The sequence below is a fragment of the Mirounga leonina genome, unplaced genomic scaffold (genome assembly GCF_011800145.1).
Source record: "Mirounga leonina isolate KUSES-001 unplaced genomic scaffold, KU_Mleo_1.0 Mir_84, whole genome shotgun sequence".
NCBI classification, from domain to species: Eukaryota; Metazoa; Chordata; class Mammalia; order Carnivora; family Phocidae; genus Mirounga; species Mirounga leonina.
This window is the reverse complement of record NW_023270827.1, coordinates 2,020,549-2,040,371: the sequence shown is the minus strand read 5'-3', so window position 1 is coordinate 2,040,371 and position 19,823 is coordinate 2,020,549. Positions and strand designations below refer to the sequence as shown.

Sequence of the window (19,823 nt, the reverse complement as noted above, 5' to 3'; positions counted from 1 at the left end):
GCCAATCACTGGTAAGGGAATGGAATTACGAGACTGAGACTAATAGGAGGACAGGCCCATGACCAATTTTTGCATACTTAGAGATCCCCCCGTGTCTGGCACAGAGTAAGTAGGCGCTCAAAAGAATATTTATTGAGTGAGTGAATAAATCCACCATTTCCCTCATTTCCCAGCCATAAAGTTTTCTTAATTCCCTGAAGAGTTCACTGCTTCCCTTTATATGGCAAATCCCCACCCCCACCGCCTACCAACAAAGTGTAAGAGCTAAGAAATACCCTGTCCTTGACTATTTTAGGTCAAGAAGGGCAGGAATGAGGGGTAAAGAAACTCTGGCTGAACTGAAAACAGCTTGAAAAAAAAAATCTGAGATCTCGAATGTCGCTCATGCTGACCATCACTGATTTTTCCCGTCCTAGAACACGATACCATAGGTGTTTAAAAGCCTTGGTCTCCCAATTCAGTACACCATCATGAAGAAAAGGGGAATTTGTTTTTTTAAAACTTAACAAATTGACATGTCCTAAATCAATGAAAAGTTTTCTGCATGATTCAATATTAACAGTTAATAAAAATCTATCAATTGGCAGTGGTATAGGAAAAAACCTCTTCTGAGGTTATAAATCACGCAGATAGCGATTCAAGCAGGGCCTGTCATTAGTGTATTAGGGGGAAAATCCATAGATGATGCATAGTCAATTCACAGAACATCCACAGGTCTTCTGTCCTCAAGCTCGTAACTCACGTTAAGTATCAAATATCATTAAACTTTACCAAATACTGCTCGGCACATAGATTCACAAAAAAGACTAAAAACCAATTTGTGGATGCCTGCTATTTAAGACATCTAGCTCACTAATTGCAAAATCTATAGGAAAGTCTGCACAGCATCAAAGCCTTGGTTGATCCTATGAGCAGTTCTAAATGAAAAACTGTCTCTACTGCAAGTAAATAAAGCACCTAATGCCCAGTTTCTGCCTCAATGCTGTTTCTCCTGTGGGTTTTGAAAATGACTTTCCTGTAAGCATCAAGGACTATAACTTTTAGATAAAGAAACTTGTTCCTGTTTTAAGTCTATGTCGGGTTCATTCCCCGATAGCCCACAGTTTTCAAAAGCAGAGGGAAAAGTAATCCAGAATTTAGAAAAAAAAAAAAAAGTCCTGTTTCCAGAATGAAGTTCCCTGTCAGCCTGCCTTGGGCCTTAGGTGGAGAAGCAGAGATTAAAGACTCAGTATTCTTTTTCATGTTTCATCTGCCAGTTTTGTGAATGTAGAAAGAAAACCAGTGGCTACAGCTAAGCACCCAACTGTGGTATTAAGTAGAAAGGTGTGATTCTAGCACACAACCACCCCCCCCTACTTGCACGCTCTCCACATTAGTGAACTCTGAAATAGTATTTGGGTTCCTGAGAGAAAGCACCCCCTCTCCATTCTCTGAAGGTACCTCACGGAGGGGTGAATGGCGCAGCAGATGCGTCCTCCTATCGCCATGACGATAATGAAGCTCTTTGTTCAGCTGTGTGAATGTGAAGTGTGCAATCTCCGATGATCTCACCATTTCCTATTTATTCTATACTTACCTGAATACGCCAAGTATTGCAGCTTTTTAATGCATATGCAAACCACTAAAATGTCCTTTTGTGAGACACTTTGCTAAAAGACCGCTTTTGATATCTGTTCTTCATCTCCTCTTCAAACTGAATTAGACTGCTTCCTTCTTTTTTAAGACACAAGTAACTCACTATTTAGAATCTTTGGCTTTGACTTGGTAGAACAGCCCAACAGGAAGAGACCATGTTCTCTTTTTTTCTCCATATTTCTGAAGGCAAACTTGTACTGATTTTGTTTTGATTTACTAACAGAATTATGTTCCCGCCACAGACACAGGCTTCCTTTATGCCCTTTCAATCATCAGTCTATTTCTGGGGACAAAGTTTTCCCAAGGAGAACTGAAATCCCTCTGTTGGTGCCTGTGTGCAGAGCCATGGATGTATGCTTCAGCGAGAGTCCGTCAGGTTGAGGGCGAGAGGAGTTCTCCTCCACAGGCAGGACATTTCTCGCATGCCTCCCACTAAACTCAAGCCAAGAGGCCAGCTGACATTTTTCAAAGATATTCAGTAACACCCTGCAGCTTTCTTTTGACTGAACTGTATTGGTCACTCCCTTCACAATTGGGGGTGGGTGGGATTTTGATGCCAATAGCCAGAAATTGTCAGATGAGCAGGACTGGAACAGTTCAACCAGGAGGATTTACGTCTCCTTGCTATATTCTTCTCACAAACGTGGAGTCACCTCTGCCCTCTCAAGAGCACAGCCTGTAACTCAAAGGCACCTTTGGCTTGCACCGCGGGGAGGCGCTGATGACCGCTTCTTGGTTCTCCTCAGAGCAACCGTAGCCAAGAACAATTGGTTACACCTTGGACTTCAGAGTAAAAGAAACAAGTTCTCACGTGCTAGCAGAGGTGCTCAGAATGATACCTGGGACCCTTTGAGATTGTAAGTGAACCTGGGAAACACGTATCCATCCTCCCCATGTCTTCACGATTACCCTGTATAATCTCTGTAAAGGCCATCGAAAGGTTGTGAGAGCCTTATATAAAAACTAATTCCTTGGGCGCCTGGGTGGCTCAGTTGGTTAAGCAACTGCCTTCGGCTCAGGTCATGATTCTGGAGTCCCGGGATCGAGTCCAGCATCGGGCTCCCTGCTCGGCAGGGAGTCTGCTTCTCCCTCTGACCCTCCCCCTCTCATGCTCTCTGTCTCCCATTCTCTCTCTCAGATAAATAAATAAAATCTTAAAAAAAAAAACTAATTCCTCTGGTACAACCTAAACGACATAATTCTAGAGATGTTGTGATGTGACTGGTGAATCCAGTGAGGGGCACACAGACTGCTCTATCAAAAATTTTGGACACCAAAAAGTAAACTTTGAGATACATCAAAGATGCCAGGTTATGTGTTAAAAGTACTCAGACCGTATCATGGTATAAAGCTAAAAATACGACCCACATATAAATTTTCTTTCTCTCTCTGCTTCCTCTCTTTATAGTTTGAGCACATTGTTATGAACTTAGTCTGCAGCTCATTGGTTTGATGACTATGTATCTCTTTTCAAGGGACAATTAGCTATTTTTTTAGGACTTCCATATCAAGTAACTTACGTCATGCTTTTTTCGGATTTTCCCCACAAAGGGGATTTTAGGAGATTGCCTGACACAAACATTCTCTCATTTTGCTCCATTAGCTAAAGCTAAAACTCACAAATAAAAACAAGAGCCACTGGATTAAAGCGAATTGAAAAAGTTTTTGTGTTTTTTCAAGTTGTCTAATTTATTACAAACTAAAAATCTCTTTCAAACTGGCACCAAGGTGGCTTTTCTTCTTGAGCTGATTAGGACCACATGAGCTCAGGAAAAACTGTCAGAGCCCGCCTCTGGCACAGCTGGAACAATCCAACTGATTTGCCAGTATGATTTTTTTTTTTTTTAAAGAAAGAAGCTTCATCCCAAAGTCATAAATTTATATCCTGGAGCCCCAATCAAAAATGATGCCTTGTTCATCTTAAAAGAAGCAAAATTCCATTGTGACTTCTTTTTGTGGCACCTCCTGGAAAACAAAACCAATGGGGGCAACGTTTTGGTCCCCGTTTCCTGCTACAGCTTCTCTCTCACTTCCGGCTTCCCACTGACACATGGAGGTCGCATTCAGAAAACACTAGTCCTCAGGAAAGAGCCAAGACCGGCATCCAGGCCAGAATGCACCTTCACCTCTTCAGAACCGTTTGTCCGCTGTCCCAGGGATTGGGGGAATGGATTAGGTGAAACTCGTTTTCTCCAGCCGACCCGCGATGGGCTCCCAGACCTGCTTTGTGGCATCCCCCACAGCACCCTAAGGCACTCAGGTGGCTGCCTGACTCCCCAAGGAGCCTGAGGGGGCCCCCTTCCTCAGCGGTCCCTCCACAACCACTTCGTCACACAAAGACCTACCAAGCCTGCCTCTCTGTTAGGTCTCCTCTCTTCGCTAGATGGCCCTTGGCCTGGCTGATGGAGAAGCCTGCATTATTGGGCCCTACTAAATCTGTATTTATTCTCAGGAAACAGAGTCCTATTTCCTTAGCTCCAAAAGACGACACCACATTAGTCTTTCGGCGCCTTTCACGGCACGCACGTGGAGCTCACCAAGGAGGCAGACGTTTTTGCTAGCTATGCATTTCAGAATTGAGATTTTGTTTCTTCATTTTTAAGTAAGAGAAAGTATTATAAGGAATGGGTCGGGGGGGGCGGATCTTTACTGATTCTGCAAACTCTAATTTAACTTCAGAAGTCCTTTCTCACTTTTCCCCTTTCTATGCACTGTATCCTGGGGATAATTTTTTTTTTTTTAATTTTGCCTACATATGGTCAAAGTGCAGTCCGGAATCCCCAGCCGGTCTGGGCTGATCTGGCCTGCCAGCTCAGTGTTTTCTTCAGGTGAGATTCAAAAACAAGGGGCCTCTTCGTCTCTTTGCCCTCGTTAAAAATACTAGATCCATTTGCAATTATTCCTTAGTCCAGAGACAACAGCAGATAGAATTATACACCGACCGCCAATGGGGGTGCTCTCCATTTCTCTCTCTGAAAATAGTGGGCAGAATTTCATAACCCGTCCTTCCTCTATTAATAGGTAACCAGGTTGAGAGGATTTGAATAAAAGCACATCTTGTTGCATGCAACAGCGATTTGACAGAAGAGCTGTACGGCGGAGTTAGTATTTTCCTGCTCTCAGCTTCACCACGCAGTTTTGTAGCCTGGGAAGCCATGCATGCAGAATGGCAGAACTTACAATTGCCTGCAAAAGGAGAGGACAATGCTACCTTTGGAGGCTCGCCGCCAAGAGAAATGACAGTTCCGGGCCCTAAAACTACCCTAAACTGCTGAGTAGTTTCAGAACAGAGCTTGCCACTATGTGAAGCACTCATCAAAGCCAATCTTTCTCAAGCAACTGTGAAGACATAATTATTACATTTTACAACCATCCACTGAGTGCATCGTGAGGCAAAGGGAGCATGGGAGACCGGCATCGGGGCTTCTATGTGTAGGGACATGAGATGTGGAGGGGGATTTTGTGATCACTTCTGGAGCCATGAAGAGTGGCTTGGACGTGACGGGATGAGTCTCCACGGCCTTAAAACACGGCTCTTTTCCAAAGTGACTTCCCTTTACCCATCCAGACTCCCCCCCCCCAAAAAAAATCAAAATGTACTTCATGAAACTATTGTATATGAAGCACTTATTAGCCGTAATTAAATGGACAATATGAATTTACTACGTCTTTAGGACTCTGGCTTGTTCTGGTTTAGAGCAAGATGATTAATGCAAATACATATTACTTGAGATAACCATTTAGCAGCTAATTTAGCCAAATTTATTACAGCAGTTAGAGGTTTTTCATTTTAGCAGACGGAGACAAGGACATGCCAAAAAGTGGGCAACGTGGACGAGTGCACACTGCCCTCTAGTGGCCAACCAGCTGGCGCGCTGTCGGGGGTGTGGAGTCGCTGCGATCCCTAGCCAAGTAGTAACAGCAGGTTTTGCACATTTCCGGCATCGTTTTAAACCATTCCTTTCCATAGCACTTTGTTTCAAGGGATGATTTACTGCACTTTCCTCTTTTACTAGCTCAGGAGTACCCAGATACAAATCAAATCAATTTCAACTTGGCAAGGTTTTGGTTAAAGTATCATTTTTAACATCTGCATTTTAAAGCTCTCCTTCAGTGGGTATTTAATGGCACCATTCACATTACTGATTGTTTTTACTTGTTCCTTCATTTGGGGCCATATTTCAGAGCCTGTGTGGAGCTGTCACTCTGTTTGGCTCTCACCAAGTCAATTCTGTCCCTCCCTTAGGCCAGGGTTTCTCTCTGACTTGGCCGGGGGATTTATTTTGCTCCCACAGTCAGTAAAGTCTCACCAGAATTTCCCCTGACTGACCAATGTAAATTGCGTTCATACATGGACTATAAATTCTGTTCGACAAAATCAAAAGGAACAGATAGATGAGGACACTGGTTGATACTGCTTGCACTGAGGTGAAATGATCAAAGTCGGGTAAAGCATCTTCGGAACCATTCAAATATCTGGAATCTCAAAGAGATCTACCTCGCAGCTATGAATAAATCACATACAGATTTTCCTTTGTTAGCGTCTGACGTCAAGCCCATTGACAATATCCACACCACATTAGGTATTCTGTGAGCCAACAAGATTTGTAGTCCTTTTATTCTTCCGTTCACACCATGGCTGCCCAAAACGGAATAAAGTCTTGCTACAAATGCTAGTAACCCTCGCTCCACTGAATTGTCGATTTTATTTGTCCTACTGATGGCATTCTACATTAAGCTTACAGAAGGGCACCCCTGGCTTAGTGCGGGACCTCCCCTTTCTAAGCGTGCCGTTTTGCCGAGATGATAATCATTTGGTCCTCGTCTTAATACGCGATGCCTTCTGTTTTGTTTTGTTTTGTTTTTGCCCCCAGTGCTGAATAAGGGCCAGTGTGTGACGAAGTACTATCGCTGGATGCAGAAGAATGGAGGATATATTTGGATACAATCTAGCGCCACCATAGCTATTAACGCCAAGAACGCAAATGAGAAGAATATCATCTGGGTGAATTATCTTCTTAGGTATATTTTCTAATTCTTTTTCATTTCTGTGTCAGTTATAAAATATGCAGCCCATGGTTAATAGCTGACATGTTTTATTATCTTTTGGCAGTCTCTGGTGTGGAATTATGTGGAAATTCTGCTTTGCCTTCCATGGGACTCAAACAAATATGAAAAGATCAGAGCTATTTTGGAGGGGACGTCCAGGGCAGACTCACAACATTTTCAGTAATTCTTGGTCTGCCAACCTTTGGGCAGCTCTGCAGAAGTTGCTTTGGTTTCCCCCACAAATGTTCAGGCTAGGGAAAAAAAAAAAAATTACAGACTTCTGCCCACAGATGAAACATTCAAGAAGCACCTGCTTCTCCCCACCCCATAAACCTACACTCATGCATTCTAGCCCTTGAGAAAATTAAGCAAAAGGGCATGGGGAAGAAGGGGCAGGGTGCATTATATCCCCCCTGTATTCCATCCCTTTGAAAGCTTAAGCATATTACACCGCATTGGATTCCCTGGGCATTCAAGTTTTGGTAAGCTGAGTGAGCTGCTTTGCCAGAATCAGGGCAATATCAGTCTATAAATGAAAGCAATCTTCTTGTGCCTGATGCCATGTGGCCTCAGTCCAGTTGTACTGCTATCTTTATGTGCCCTCAAATTGACATCCGTAAATGAGGCCGGGCTCAACGGCTCCCTAAATTCTAGTCCGCAACCCCATTTCTCTCGCCTTCCTCATCTGCTTTCCACTTTGGGAGTCAAACGAGCAAAAAGAAAACCAAGACTGACAGCCGGGGTGGTCTGCTCCTGGGGGCAGAACTTCCAGGAGGTTTTCCACCCATCCTGTCCTGAAACTATCAGGAGGCTCGAGGCCAGGCTGTCTCCCACCACCGTCATTCCAGTTTGGGGCTTCTCTTGGCCGAAAGCCACCACGCAGCACCCACACGTGGTCTGAATAGGAAAGCTTCCAGTAGGTCTTATGAATGGAAGTTGGTGCCCTTTGGCTGATAATCTAGACAGGGAGTACCTGAATCCCATTTTCCTTTGAGACAGCCAGATGGAGCCGAGACGCTGACAACCATAGCTCATCAGCACACTGAGCCTTCAGAGTGTGTTCGCGAACGTCGATGATGACTCGAAGGCATGAATCTGCTTGCTACCAATAGCTTATCAATCAGACGCTAATGATTATTGCTTTAGAGGGGGCCTTAATGGGCGCCACTTTAAAGAGTCTTCATTTATCTACTTTCTTTTTCCTTTTTTGACCTCTTCTACTCTACATCAATTCTCTCTAAAGGTCCAAGTATGTGTATTTCATGTGGCTTTCTAGGAGGCCTGGTTTTCATTAGAACCTTCTCCTGTGTTGGTGATATGCTCAAGATGGGTTCTGATATCAAGGAATCCCTTTTTCCGAGAGGCTTATGGAATGGTGGCTATGTGCAATGCAGGTTCTAAACACTCACATGCCAGAGAGAAAATAGAATACAGCACTGTGGCACTGACATTCCTTGGCTGGTCAAAAATGGTGCCATGCCAAGGAAGACCCATTACTATTAGAAATCAGGCATTAGGAACAGGGACACCACAGACTAGAAGATATCTGTGCCCCGTGCTGATGTAACATAGGGTCCTGAAGTCATCCATACACTTGCCGCTCCCATTCAGGGAGAGTCCTTCTGGTCTGGATCTTTACTGCCTTTACCGGACCTTACTACCTCATCGGTCTCATGACTTCCTACTCTGCCCCCAAATGCAGGCAATGAGAAGGGTGAAGGAGAGGTCAGTCCATGAAATTTGGGATCAACACCCTTGATCTAGCCTGGGATCAAAGGATACAAGCTCCTAAGTGTCCAGTGATTCTAGTCCATCTGATTCCATAGGGAGAGGACAGAAGCAGTTTGGGTACCAAAGACTAGCTTTCAGGCTGAAGGGCCTCAGTCTCAGACAAGGGAGACCCATCTCAGCTGACCCAAAGACTCACCCTGAGTTCAATAATAAAAGGCTACAAGTCGGGTGACAAATGACTTGTGAAGCCCCGTGGCATCTGGACCAAAGGAGACTAATACAGATGGGCGTCAGCAGAGGAAACTCCACCACGCCCACCATGTATCAGTATCACTTCTCTAGGCTAAAGATCTAGAAGAAAAGGACGTGGCCTTGGCAAAATAGCAACTATTTGTGTTAGCAAAAGAGCAACTCACTGAAGTCTGTTTTTCTCTCCCACATTCCTGTCCTTTGTTCCTCCCTGAGCAATATTTTCGTACCACCTCTGCCTCCTCAGAATCCCTCACTTCTGGGCCCACTCAGGCCTCTCCTTCCCTGTCGTGAAAGGACTGGCCCTCTACTGCTCTTCTCCCTGTTCCCTCGCGCGTTGGTAGAGTCAGGGACTCCGGAGTGTTCAGAGCCAGCGTAAGTGCTCAGGCCACCTTCCCACCATTAGTCTCACCTGATTATCTCGACAAAGCTCTGCTACTGAAGCTAATTCACACTAAGGCGTAAATGCCTGACGATCCATCTTAGTGAGTTAACCCTCCGAGCGACACCGGCCGTTTTAGAGTAGCTACTGAAACGTGGCTCTTTACTATAGGAATTTCACTAGAGAGTAGCAAACGGATCAGTGATCGTCTCTGGTAAGTCTCTGGTTGCCCAGCCATCATGGAAGGTAGAAGAGGCCCTTCTCCGCTTCGAGGCAAGAGACTTTCCTCGAGTCTCGAGATGACAGGAGCCCACGTTGCTCGTACACTGGGCTGGCCTTGAAGTGGCATTTCTAGAAGATAACTAACTCAAACTGACCGGACACAACTCTCTTTTCCAGAAGAGGCCTGTTTCTGAATTAAAAATAGAACAAAAATTAAGCACGTCTGTGCAAATGGGGTTAGATCCATTCTGTTAGGGCCTCGTTCACACTGGGTCTCTCCCCACTGCAATCAGAGCCCCAGCCTAACAAGCCACAGGTGTACACCACGTGAGCGGCTGAAAATGTGATTGTAATGGGTGTGTTGACAGTTCAGTAGCCATAATCCCTGCATCCCAAGGTGCACCTGCGCATCTGTCAGATCATCAGGCGCCGAGGGCTCGGCAACACCGCCCCCACCCCGGGTAGCTGTAGAGCCATCCGAACAGCTGAGAAGCTCCATCAAGGAACCAGGACAAGGGTACGGAGGCAACGGACTCTTTGGGAGCCCAAGAGAAGAGAGGGCCCACCAGGAGGCCTGGGAAGGCTTAGCTGAGAGTACTTCTCACCCTCGCTTCCCCCCAGGTGTTAGACTGGGAGGGATGTCAAGCAGCAAGTGTTCTGGCCCCCAGGGCTCCCTGATTATTGAAAAGCCTTTTAGTGGCTTTCCTGTGGCATTTGGGTATTCAGCCGTTGTAGCGGGGTGCAGCTGTATCCCCAGCACGTGAAATCCCAGCTTCTGCAAGAGTCCCATAAGGAGGTGAGCAATGACTTCTCACGGCGTCTTTTAAACTCTCAACTCCAAAAGTTTGGGGCCAGGAAGTGGGGAGAAGATGGTCAGAAGCAGACCATCGAGAATGGGTGTCTGCCCTCCTGATGAATGCCTCCCTCCCCCCGCAGTAATCCCGAGTACAAGGACACACCCATGGATATCGCACAGCTCCCCCACCTGCCAGAGAAGACTTCGGAATCTTCGGAGACGTCCGACTCTGAATCAGACTCTAAAGATACCTCAGGTATTACAGGTATTCCTCCTTCTCCATGTTCTGCGCTCACGGCTTGCCTGTCCGAACATGCGGGGTGGGCGGGGGCCCGAGGGCGGCCGGCGGAGCACAGCGACCACTCCGTCGGATCCAGAGACATAGGTTGATACACAGACATCAAGTAGATACTGAGTCTCTCTCTGCACACGTGTATGTGCATATGTGTATACATATGTGGTATCTATACGTGCATATATAATGTCATGTTTAGGTATATATTTATACATCCCAACATGTCTGTATGTACACAAATATGCAGAGAGAGAGATTGATTGATTTAGCAATCACTCCACGTCAGCCGGGCCCTCTTAGCTGGCTTTGGCCTCTTTACCAAGAGCAGTAGTCAGGGCTATCTGGGCTACCTCTACGACAGTCTCTGTCTTTGAGCCCCACGTATTCAAACCTTTACCAAGCTGGGGCTGAGCCTCCAAAGCAGGATACTTAATGGCATTGGTGATGACTCTTTGGAAAGCAGACTTTCTAGTAGTTCTTTGGGGCAAAAGGAAGTTAATTTAAAAATTTACTTTTCCTCCAATCCTCAACCCCCACTCCCACAGACACGCTTAGAGCCGGCGAGCACAGAACTCACAGTATCTTACAGCTGCAAAGAATCCTAAGCCTCTTCTAACCCAACCTCTTCTACGGAAATGAAGTAGTTCCATGATTTGCCCAAGGTTCTAGTCCAGGCTGCCATCCAAAAGCATCACGGCAGAGCCATAAACTCAGCATCATCCCTAAATCTTCTGAGTTGTGTTACTGGGAAAATCTATTCTCCGTCTAACGTGCCAGATGGCTAGGGGTTCCCCCCACCACCACCTTCCATCCGTAGGGCACCTGCTCTCCAGGCTTGTAAGCCCATATCCCTCGACAAACCTTCAGGGAAGCAGAAGGAGGTGCAAAGCACAGAAGATCTTGACTGTTTTCCTATCCTAAACTGAATTCATATGAAAGTTCTTTACTAGGGCAGGAGTTCTAAAATGGACCGGCTCTGCTCCTTACTTATGTATCATATAGCAGGGAACAAAAAAGACAACAATTCCACGACCTGCCCCACGGAGCCTATATTCTAGTTGGGGGGAAGAGATCAAAGTAAATAAAAATAAGCACCATCTGATTCTCTGCATGGCTAAGCACGATAGAGAAAAATACCTTTAGGAATTAGGAGTGTGGTTTTCAATAATGAACAAATATTCACCAACGGAGGGTGCAGCCCTCTGTAGAAAGTCACCTTGCATACCATCATTTTTCTGTGTCACTAACATCTTATTCCAGATTATTGACTCTGAGGCCCTGAATATTTTTGTAGGACTTCTCAAATGTTAATATGCCAAACGATCACCTGGGGACCTTGTTCAAATACAGAATCTGATTTAGCGGGCCTGGGTGAAAAGCGGGGATTGTGCATTTGTAACAAGCATCCGGGTGATGCCAAAGCTGCTGGTCTGCGGACCACACTTGGAGTAACGGCCCAGCTAATAGAGGGCCTAGAGGCAGAGAGAGCGAGCCGAGGCTTTAGGTGACTAAGGTGGGGGAGCAGCTCAGGTGGGCCAACGCACCTCCCCAGCCCTGCCCCGTCCACCCCACCCTCCCCAATCCCCAGCAGGTGCGACGTGGGTCCTGCCCTGCTAATGTGGTGTCTTTTGTGTCTCCTGTCCCCGCCGCCACCTCCGGCCACTGGCCCCACGCAGAGGACAACGAGAATTCCAAGTCCGATGAGAAGGGTAATCAGTCGGAGAACAGCGAAGACCCGGACCCCGACCGGAAGAAGTCGGGCAACGCGTGCGACAACGACATGAACTGCAACGAGGACGGCCACAGCTCCAGCAACCCGGACAGCCGCGACAGCGACGACAGCTTCGAGCACTCGGACTTTGAGAACCCCAAGGCGGGCGAGGACGGCTTCGGCGCGCTGGGCCCCATGCAGATCAAGGTGGAGCGCTACGTGGAGAGCGAGTCGGACCTGCGGCTGCAGAACTGCGAGTCGCTCACGTCCGACAGCGCCAAGGACTCGGACAGCGCGGGCGAGGCGGGCGCGCAGGCCTCCAGCAAGCACCAGAAGCGCAAGAAGAGGCGGAAACGGCAGAAGGGCGGCAGCGCCAGCCGCCGGCGCCTGTCCAGCGCGTCGAGCCCTGGCGGCCTGGACGCGGGCCTCGTGGAGCCCCCGCGGCTGCTGTCGTCCCCCAACAGTGCCTCGGTGCTCAAGATCAAGACGGAGATCTCGGAACCCATCAACTTCGACAACGACAGCAGCATCTGGAACTACCCGCCCAACCGGGAGATCTCCAGGAACGAGTCTCCCTACAGCATGACCAAGCCCCCCAGCTCCGAGCACTTCCCGTCCCCGCAGGGCGGCGGGGGCGGCGGGGGGCTGCACGTGGCCATCCCCGACTCGGTCCTCACGCCGCCGGGCGCCGACGGCGCCGCCGCCCGCAAGACTCAGTTCGGCGCCTCGGCCAACGCCGCCTTGGCCCCCGTCGCCTCCGACCCGCTCTCGCCCCCGCTCTCGGCGTCCCCGCGGGACAAGCACCCCGGCGGCGGCGGCGGCGGCGGCGGCGGCGGCGGCGGGGGCGGCGGCGGCGGCGGCCCCAGCGCGTCCAACTCCTTGCTGTACACTGGGGACCTGGAGGCGCTGCAGAGGTTGCAGGCGGGCAACGTCGTGCTCCCGCTGGTGCACAGGGTGACCGGGACCCTGGCCGCCACCAGCACGGCCGCGCAGAGGGTCTACACCACCGGCACCATCCGCTACGCGCCCGCAGAGGTGACCCTGGCCATGCAGGGCAACCTGCTGCCCAACGCGCACGCTGTTAACTTCGTGGACGTTAACAGCCCCGGCTTCGGCCTCGACCCCAAGACGCCCATGGAGATGCTCTACCACCACGTGCACCGGCTCAACATGTCCGGACCCTTCGGCGGCGCCGTGAGCGCCGCCAGCCTGACGCAGATGCCCGCCGGCAACGTGTTCACCACGGCCGAGGGACTCTTCTCCACGCTGCCCTTCCCCGTCTACAGCAACGGCATCCACGCGGCACAGACTCTGGAGCGCAAGGAGGACTGAGGCGCCGCCCAGCGCGGGCCAGGGCTCCGCCCGGAGGCATCGTCGGCGTTTTCGTTTAGACCTTTTAATTCTAGCACTTTGAATTCGAGCAGGTCAGCGTCCTCTCAACACGACGGCCCCCGCCCCACCCCCTCTTTCTTTAACTTGACTTATTCTTTCCTGCAAAGATATGTTTATTTTTTGCCTTCAGAGAGTCAGATGACCAGCTGCCTGCCATTTTGTCTTCTAAGATGTGTGTTGGGTTGTTTTGCTTTCCTTTGCATCTTTATTAAGATGTCTTTAATGTGTGTATGCCTCTGCCATAGAATACTCAGTCTTGTGGTCAAGAGATTTCTCAAGTGACAACCATTGGGTTTCTTCATCAAGATCTTGATATGATCAAGATTGAAAGAGACAAGCATAAACAATGTGCCCTGTTTGACTAAGTCAAATGAAATGGGGTGGTTTTTTTGTTTTGTTTTGGTTCCTAATTCCTTTAAAAAAAAAAAAATAGGGGGATAGTATTTTAGAATTTTATGCAGAATTTAATTCTTTTTATGGTTAAGATTTTAAGATTTTCTTACTTGCACATAAAAATAATTTGGGTTCTTAAACTTAATTTCTGGCCTGTGACTAGAATGTTTAAAAAAAAAAAAAGTTGGACTAAATGTTAATTACTGAAACATTAACTTAATTTCTAAAACCATGGTGCTATCATTTATTAATCTGTAATGTCTTCATACAAAATGCAGCTCCTGGGCTGGGTTTTGGCAAAAATGTGTTCTGTCCTGGTCTGGAGTCCGCTGCTGCAGTCCCCTTGGTTAGTTAAGACAAAGCCCTCATTAACGTTTGCTGCAGGACTTAAAATTTTTTACCTCCCAACTAACAAACATAGCCTCACATTAAATTTAATGGGTCAGTAAAGCCCTTTTTAAAGGGGCTTTTGGAAAAACTCAATCAAACTGATTTGAGGAGCAGTTTAGATACATACTGCCTTTTGTTGAGCTGGGGTTTTTTTCCTTTTCTCAGTCTAACTGAGGCTAATTTTTGCAACTTCAGTAACACTTCGGAGTAAAAGAAGGAAAAGATATTTAACATGTTTTTGATTTTTTTTTTTTCATTTCTTGCTAAAAAAAAAAAGGAAGGTTGTATTTTGGGGGACTGATTTGATTTGATGGCATTTTCTTTTCCCCTTTGGTTCTCTTATTTCTAGGTCGAAACCAGTACGGTTTAAAACTAAAGAATGGGTTAATAAGCTTCAAACAGATAACTGCAACTGAAAAACCGCACATTAAGTAAAAAAGAAAAAAAAAAGAAAAAAAAAGAAAAAAGCGAAAAAGAAAAAAAATCTATTTTGTCTTTGTTGCCAGAAATCAGTGTGGTGTCAAACACTCCAAATGACTGTCAAGTATAAATTCTTCTTCCGCTCCATCTTTGGCAGCTGTTTTTAAGGCATCTAATAACAGATGTGAGAACTGTAACGTGTGCAATGTGTACGTGTCCTTGGCTGTCAGTCCCATTGCAGTTTCAATGTGTGTTACTATATGCAGTATATACTAAGCTAATGTAGTTGTTTTGTCCTTTGTCTTCTCTGTGCTCTCTCTCTAGTCCGGAGTGGTCCAGTCCCATTCCTGCAGTCCTAGTGAATCAGTGATTCTTGGGGGTTAGTGAGTTTTGTGTGGTGGCCTTCCTCTGTAATGTCCACCCTATGCTGCTTCTACTGTCTGTGAATCCTCCGTTCCACTTTTTAAAACTGCTGTTGCTTTGCTGGTGTATATTCTCCCAACCTTTCCTTTCTTTCCCCCCCTCTCTCCTAGTCTGCCCTTTTCCCTCCCTCTCTCTCCTCCCCCCGCCCCTTTCCCCTTCTCCAAAATCTTCTTCATTCTCAGAGATAAAAAGACTCTTAACTAGCTCAAGGTTAATGGAGCCATTTTTTCCCACAGTGGAGTTCTGGGTATGACTTTTTCTTCTGGAGTGCAACACAAAGCACTGAAGAATAATGCTCAGATATATTAAATAAATTGACGCCATATAGCCTCAGTTGTTAACATTCCCAGAGTCCCTTGTGCTCTACCTATATAAGCAGTGGGTGCTTTTCTTTGGTTTCCTTCCAGGTTGGCTGATGGAGCAATATATTAAGCAATTACCAGTGAGACAGAAAATTATTTCAAAGGTCAACCAACATTTTTTAAAAACAAAAGGGGAGGGGATAATGGAATATAGAATTGTCATATATATTTGTTTATGTGTGCAATGCTAATATAGTAATTCGGCTGTCCTTTGAATATCACTGTGTTGAGTGGTTTCCTCGAGGACCTTTGATTCTGTGAGTTGGGCCCACATCACTGTGGAATAATAACTAAACGAAGTGAGATGCCACAAATTTTAATAGTGAGCTTACTTGAAGGATATAAGTAGGTTTACAAGGTGAAGAAGGCCAGTCATGATATTTAAAGATTACTTTCGGAAGCTCTACTCTAGCTATCGAACAATCAAAGGAATGCACCTATCAGCTACAAAGAACAGCTAGACAGCTGTTTTGGTTTGTTTTGTTTTTTTCTTTTATAAATGTTTCTGTGTTGTGTCAAAATGATTTCTGGTGATTTAAACTAACAGATAATCACAGCTGCTGTCTAAATCCATAGTGTTTAAAATTACAAAATGAAAAAAAACACTTCATTACCTGTGAAGACTGTGTCTGTGTTTTTAACTATTTCTTGTACAAATATATGAAAACTTTTATGAGGAGACTGGTGCCAAGTAGCTGAATAATGGGGAAAGGGATATTCTGTTCGTAAAAATCTTAGCAGTGTTACCAACTCTACAGTATATATAAAAAAAAAAAAAAATTAAAACGTTACAAAGCGACAGCTATGGTACATTTGTTTTGTGTGAAGCTAACCGGACCTAACTTCCTGAGTGCCTGGCTTATTTTGAAACATTTTTTTTCATTGACCATTGATAATGCTGCAAATCAGAAATGTACATACTTCATTTACAACAGGGTTCTTTTTATACTTTTGTAGATTCTCATACATGTCACATACATGGTTGTCTTTATGTAACTTAATTTTTTCATCCGCAGGTGCCATTTTCATAATAAACTTCTCTTGGATTTGTTACTATCTGGCATCATTTCTTTTACATGTAACCATCCTAACTAATGAATGCTGGTAGTATTTGTTTAAGCAGGTACCTTGGTCATTACTCTTGATTTTTTTTAAAAAAAAGCTAAAAAAAAAAAAAAGATACATCCATATTTTTGCTAGTTTTGGAAAAAAAAAATGCATAGCGTGTGTCGTGATGAGGCTGACAAGGCACAGATTAAGATGCTAATCCAAATACTACACCAAACTTGCCAACCATCCTAAATTTTCAGCTACCCCAACTCATTGTCATACTGAGCATTATTATGCACATTATCAAAGCTGAACAATGGGCCTGCACGTTAACCACTATGGGAAGTGTGCATTTTTTCTTGATTAATGCACAGTACGTGATGACAGTTTTCATACATTAATCATTGAAAATGCACTCGATATTTTCATTTATTACAATCTATAACGTATAACCAACCGTTCCATTGCTTATATCTTCTCTTTACACTAAACATGTATTTTCTTTCTGCAGACAGAGTAAGTCCTGGTTGTGCTGTGTTCTTGGTTAGGTGAGCGCGCAGCATGCAGCCGGTCACGTTTGAAGGCAGGTCAGCTGGCTAACAAAAAAAGAAAGAAAACTTCAGCTTGCTCTCTCTCAGAGAAGGATACAGATGGGTCACATGTTAATTCTGTGCTCTCCAGAAAATGAAGAGAGAGGAACGGGTTGAGCTGAAGCAAAAGGCAAACACTTTTGTCCCAGAGCCACCAACTGTAGTAAATGTCATTCCCTAGTTTACGTCTTCAGTGACATTTGCCAATCTGAGGGTGCTTTTTACTAACGGAGGCTTGCGTCAGACCAGCAGATACGGAAATGTGGTTATGGTTGTGGGGCCCTAGATTTCTCTACAGTGCCCTCTAAAGGTCCTTGAAATAAACACTTGAAAACTGGAAATAGGGAGAAGGTAATTAAGAATACTGGGTTGGGTTCTCCCAACACGTTTCCAAAATTTCTCTTTCTCTTTTGCTCTGGAGAGTCAGAAGAATAGAGTAAGTCAAAACATTGCTGAAGCTGGAAACTCGATCCTGAACAGAGTGCTGAAGCCAGCCTCCCCGAGGCATTCGTTCTAGTAGGCGCTGCTGACGCTGGCCCTTAGTGGTGGCCTCCAGAACCTTCCATAGGGGAGGGTCTGCAGAGGCAGAGGGGCAATTATAGGAGCGTGGCACTAGGGCTGACCCTCTGTCGGCTGACGGCAACGTCAGTTGGCCTTAACACTTCATTCCTGGACACGGCTGCAGCCCTGTGATCTGGAGGTGGCGGCGATGAGAGTTGAAAAGCACCAGCTGGCCAGGGGTGGATGCAATGAACTCGGCACAGCATCTGGAGCTTCTGCAGTAGAAGTAGTGGAAATCCTGGATTCTTACCCAAGCTCAAGCCTCCCTTAGTATCAGCAAGTGCCCTGTCCTTTATTTGTATCCATCAATGCTAAAATACATCACTAATGAAATAAAAAAAAAAACCTCTCGGGGCCCAAAAGAGAGCAAGCGAGCTCTGGGCTCAGACCCACGGACAGTCAGGAAGCCCTGTCACCACCCCGGGCATGGGGCTGGAAGCCAAGCCAGGGCCCGGAGCTCCCAGAGGCACAGGACCTCTCCCTTGCCAGGCTGGCAGCCAGGCAACGTGTCAAGGCTCCAGAGTGCAGGTCATGGACAGAACAGGCATCTGCGGCCCGCTCTCTGTACCCTGCCTCTTTGCTTTCCCAGCCCACGCTGAGACCCGTTTATTTGGCAATAAAGAACAAGAAAAAAAAAATCTCAAAAAAGGCAGCAGGTGGGACAAGAGGGAAGCTATGCATCGGTTGAGCATAAAGAAACTGATTTTAGTCCTTGTGGACCGGAATTCTGACCCCTCTTGGCCTACTCCTAGACAAAGCCTATTTATACTGAGCACATTCAAAACAATTTGAAGTCAACCTGGCCTATGCACTACATCGAAGGTAAGAGATAATGTATACTGTCAAGCCTAGAAGATAGTCTGTTCAGGCTAGGAAGAGGATTATCCAGGTTCAAAAAGTAGAAACAGTGGAGGACTTAGGAGAGAAAGAAAAATAACCTTTGCCAATACTTCATATCATATAGTGACAAAAGGCAAACCCTGTTCTTGAGAATAATTCCCAAAGAATGACAACAACTAGCAGGCTTACAAAACAACTCTGGTGGCTAAGGTAAGTGATCAACCTTCACTGCTCCTGCTTTCCTAAGAAATCATTATAAAGAAGGGGGCACTGACCTGGTAAACCTCCCCCCCAAGCAGAAATCATGGTGTTCACCTTCATGTCCCCCCTTTGTGTCTAGCTCAGTGATTCACCAATAGTCTTTGCTCAGAGGACATGTAAAAAGAAGGAGAAGGAGAAGAAGGAGAGAAAGAGAGAAGAGAGAAAAAGAAAAAAGAAGGAAGACAAGGAAGAAAGGGATGAAGAGAAAGGAGAGAAAAGGAAAGGAAAGGAGGGGAGGGGAAGGGAAGGGAAGGAGGGAAGAAGGGAGGGGGAGGGAGGGAGGGAGAGAAGGAGGGAGGGATGGAAGGAGGGATGGAGGGAGGGGAGGGGGAAAAAGAAGGAAGGAAGGAAGGAAGGAAGGAAGGAAGGAAGGAAGAGAAAGAGAGAGAGAAAGAAAGAAAGAAAGAAAGAAAGAAAGAAAGAAAGAAAGAAAGAAAGAGAAAGAGAAAGAAAGAAAGAAAGAAAGAGAAGAAAAAAGAAAAGAAAGGGAGAAAGAAGGAAGAAAAAATGAAACACGACTTGTCAAGAGGCAGAGATTCCACTAGAAATGTCCATGTGGTAATGGCAGGATAGCTTGAGTTTCTATCAAGGAAGGAATAGCAAAATGGACAAAGCAACAAGTTTGTTCATTCCTGCCTCCTGGGTAGTCCATACAGCTGGCATAGAGTTGGCCATCAATAAATGTTGGCTGGGGGATGTGTTACGTGTCCGTAACACAATCTGTTCTGTATACAGCAATAAATTAGGCAAATCAAATAGAGAGGGGAATTAGAAGAGCGAGCCCAAGCAGTTGCTAACTTAGTAAGCCTTGACCTCATATGCCCTGGACAGCTAAGTAAATGGATCTTAGATCCTCAAGTAGGTACCATTTAATAACAAATCCTCCGGACACGATGAGCTGTAAACTCAGGCATCATCCAGAGGATCTTAGCAACTCCCATGTAGAAATCATGTCTCCTTAATTCTAGTGGTGAGGGTCTTTCTAGCCCACTAGCAGACAGTTGTAACATTTAGAGGATGCTGAGCTGAAATCTCACCTCTGGAGTTCAGTGGAGCCCTCTGCTACCTGAG

At 46.0% G+C, this 19,823-nt stretch overlaps 1 protein-coding gene across 1 annotated transcript in view; it reads left to right on the top strand.

Annotated features, from left to right (window-relative positions):
- The window catches only part of LOC118002891 (neuronal PAS domain-containing protein 3), a gene marked incomplete at its 5' end in the record, with an annotated part of 725,448 nt that extends 711,683 nt beyond the window's left edge, over positions 1–13,765 (top strand). The window contains 4 exons of the mRNA XM_034993502.1: positions 6,510–6,657; positions 10,205–10,320; positions 12,036–12,883; positions 12,914–13,765. Of these exons, the coding sequence (XP_034849393.1) occupies positions 6,510–6,657; positions 10,205–10,320; positions 12,036–12,883; positions 12,914–13,402 (1,601 nt within the window). The remainder of the gene's footprint in view (positions 1–6,509; positions 6,658–10,204; positions 10,321–12,035; positions 12,884–12,913) is intronic.
- Between the last annotated feature and the right edge of the window lie 6,058 nt (positions 13,766–19,823).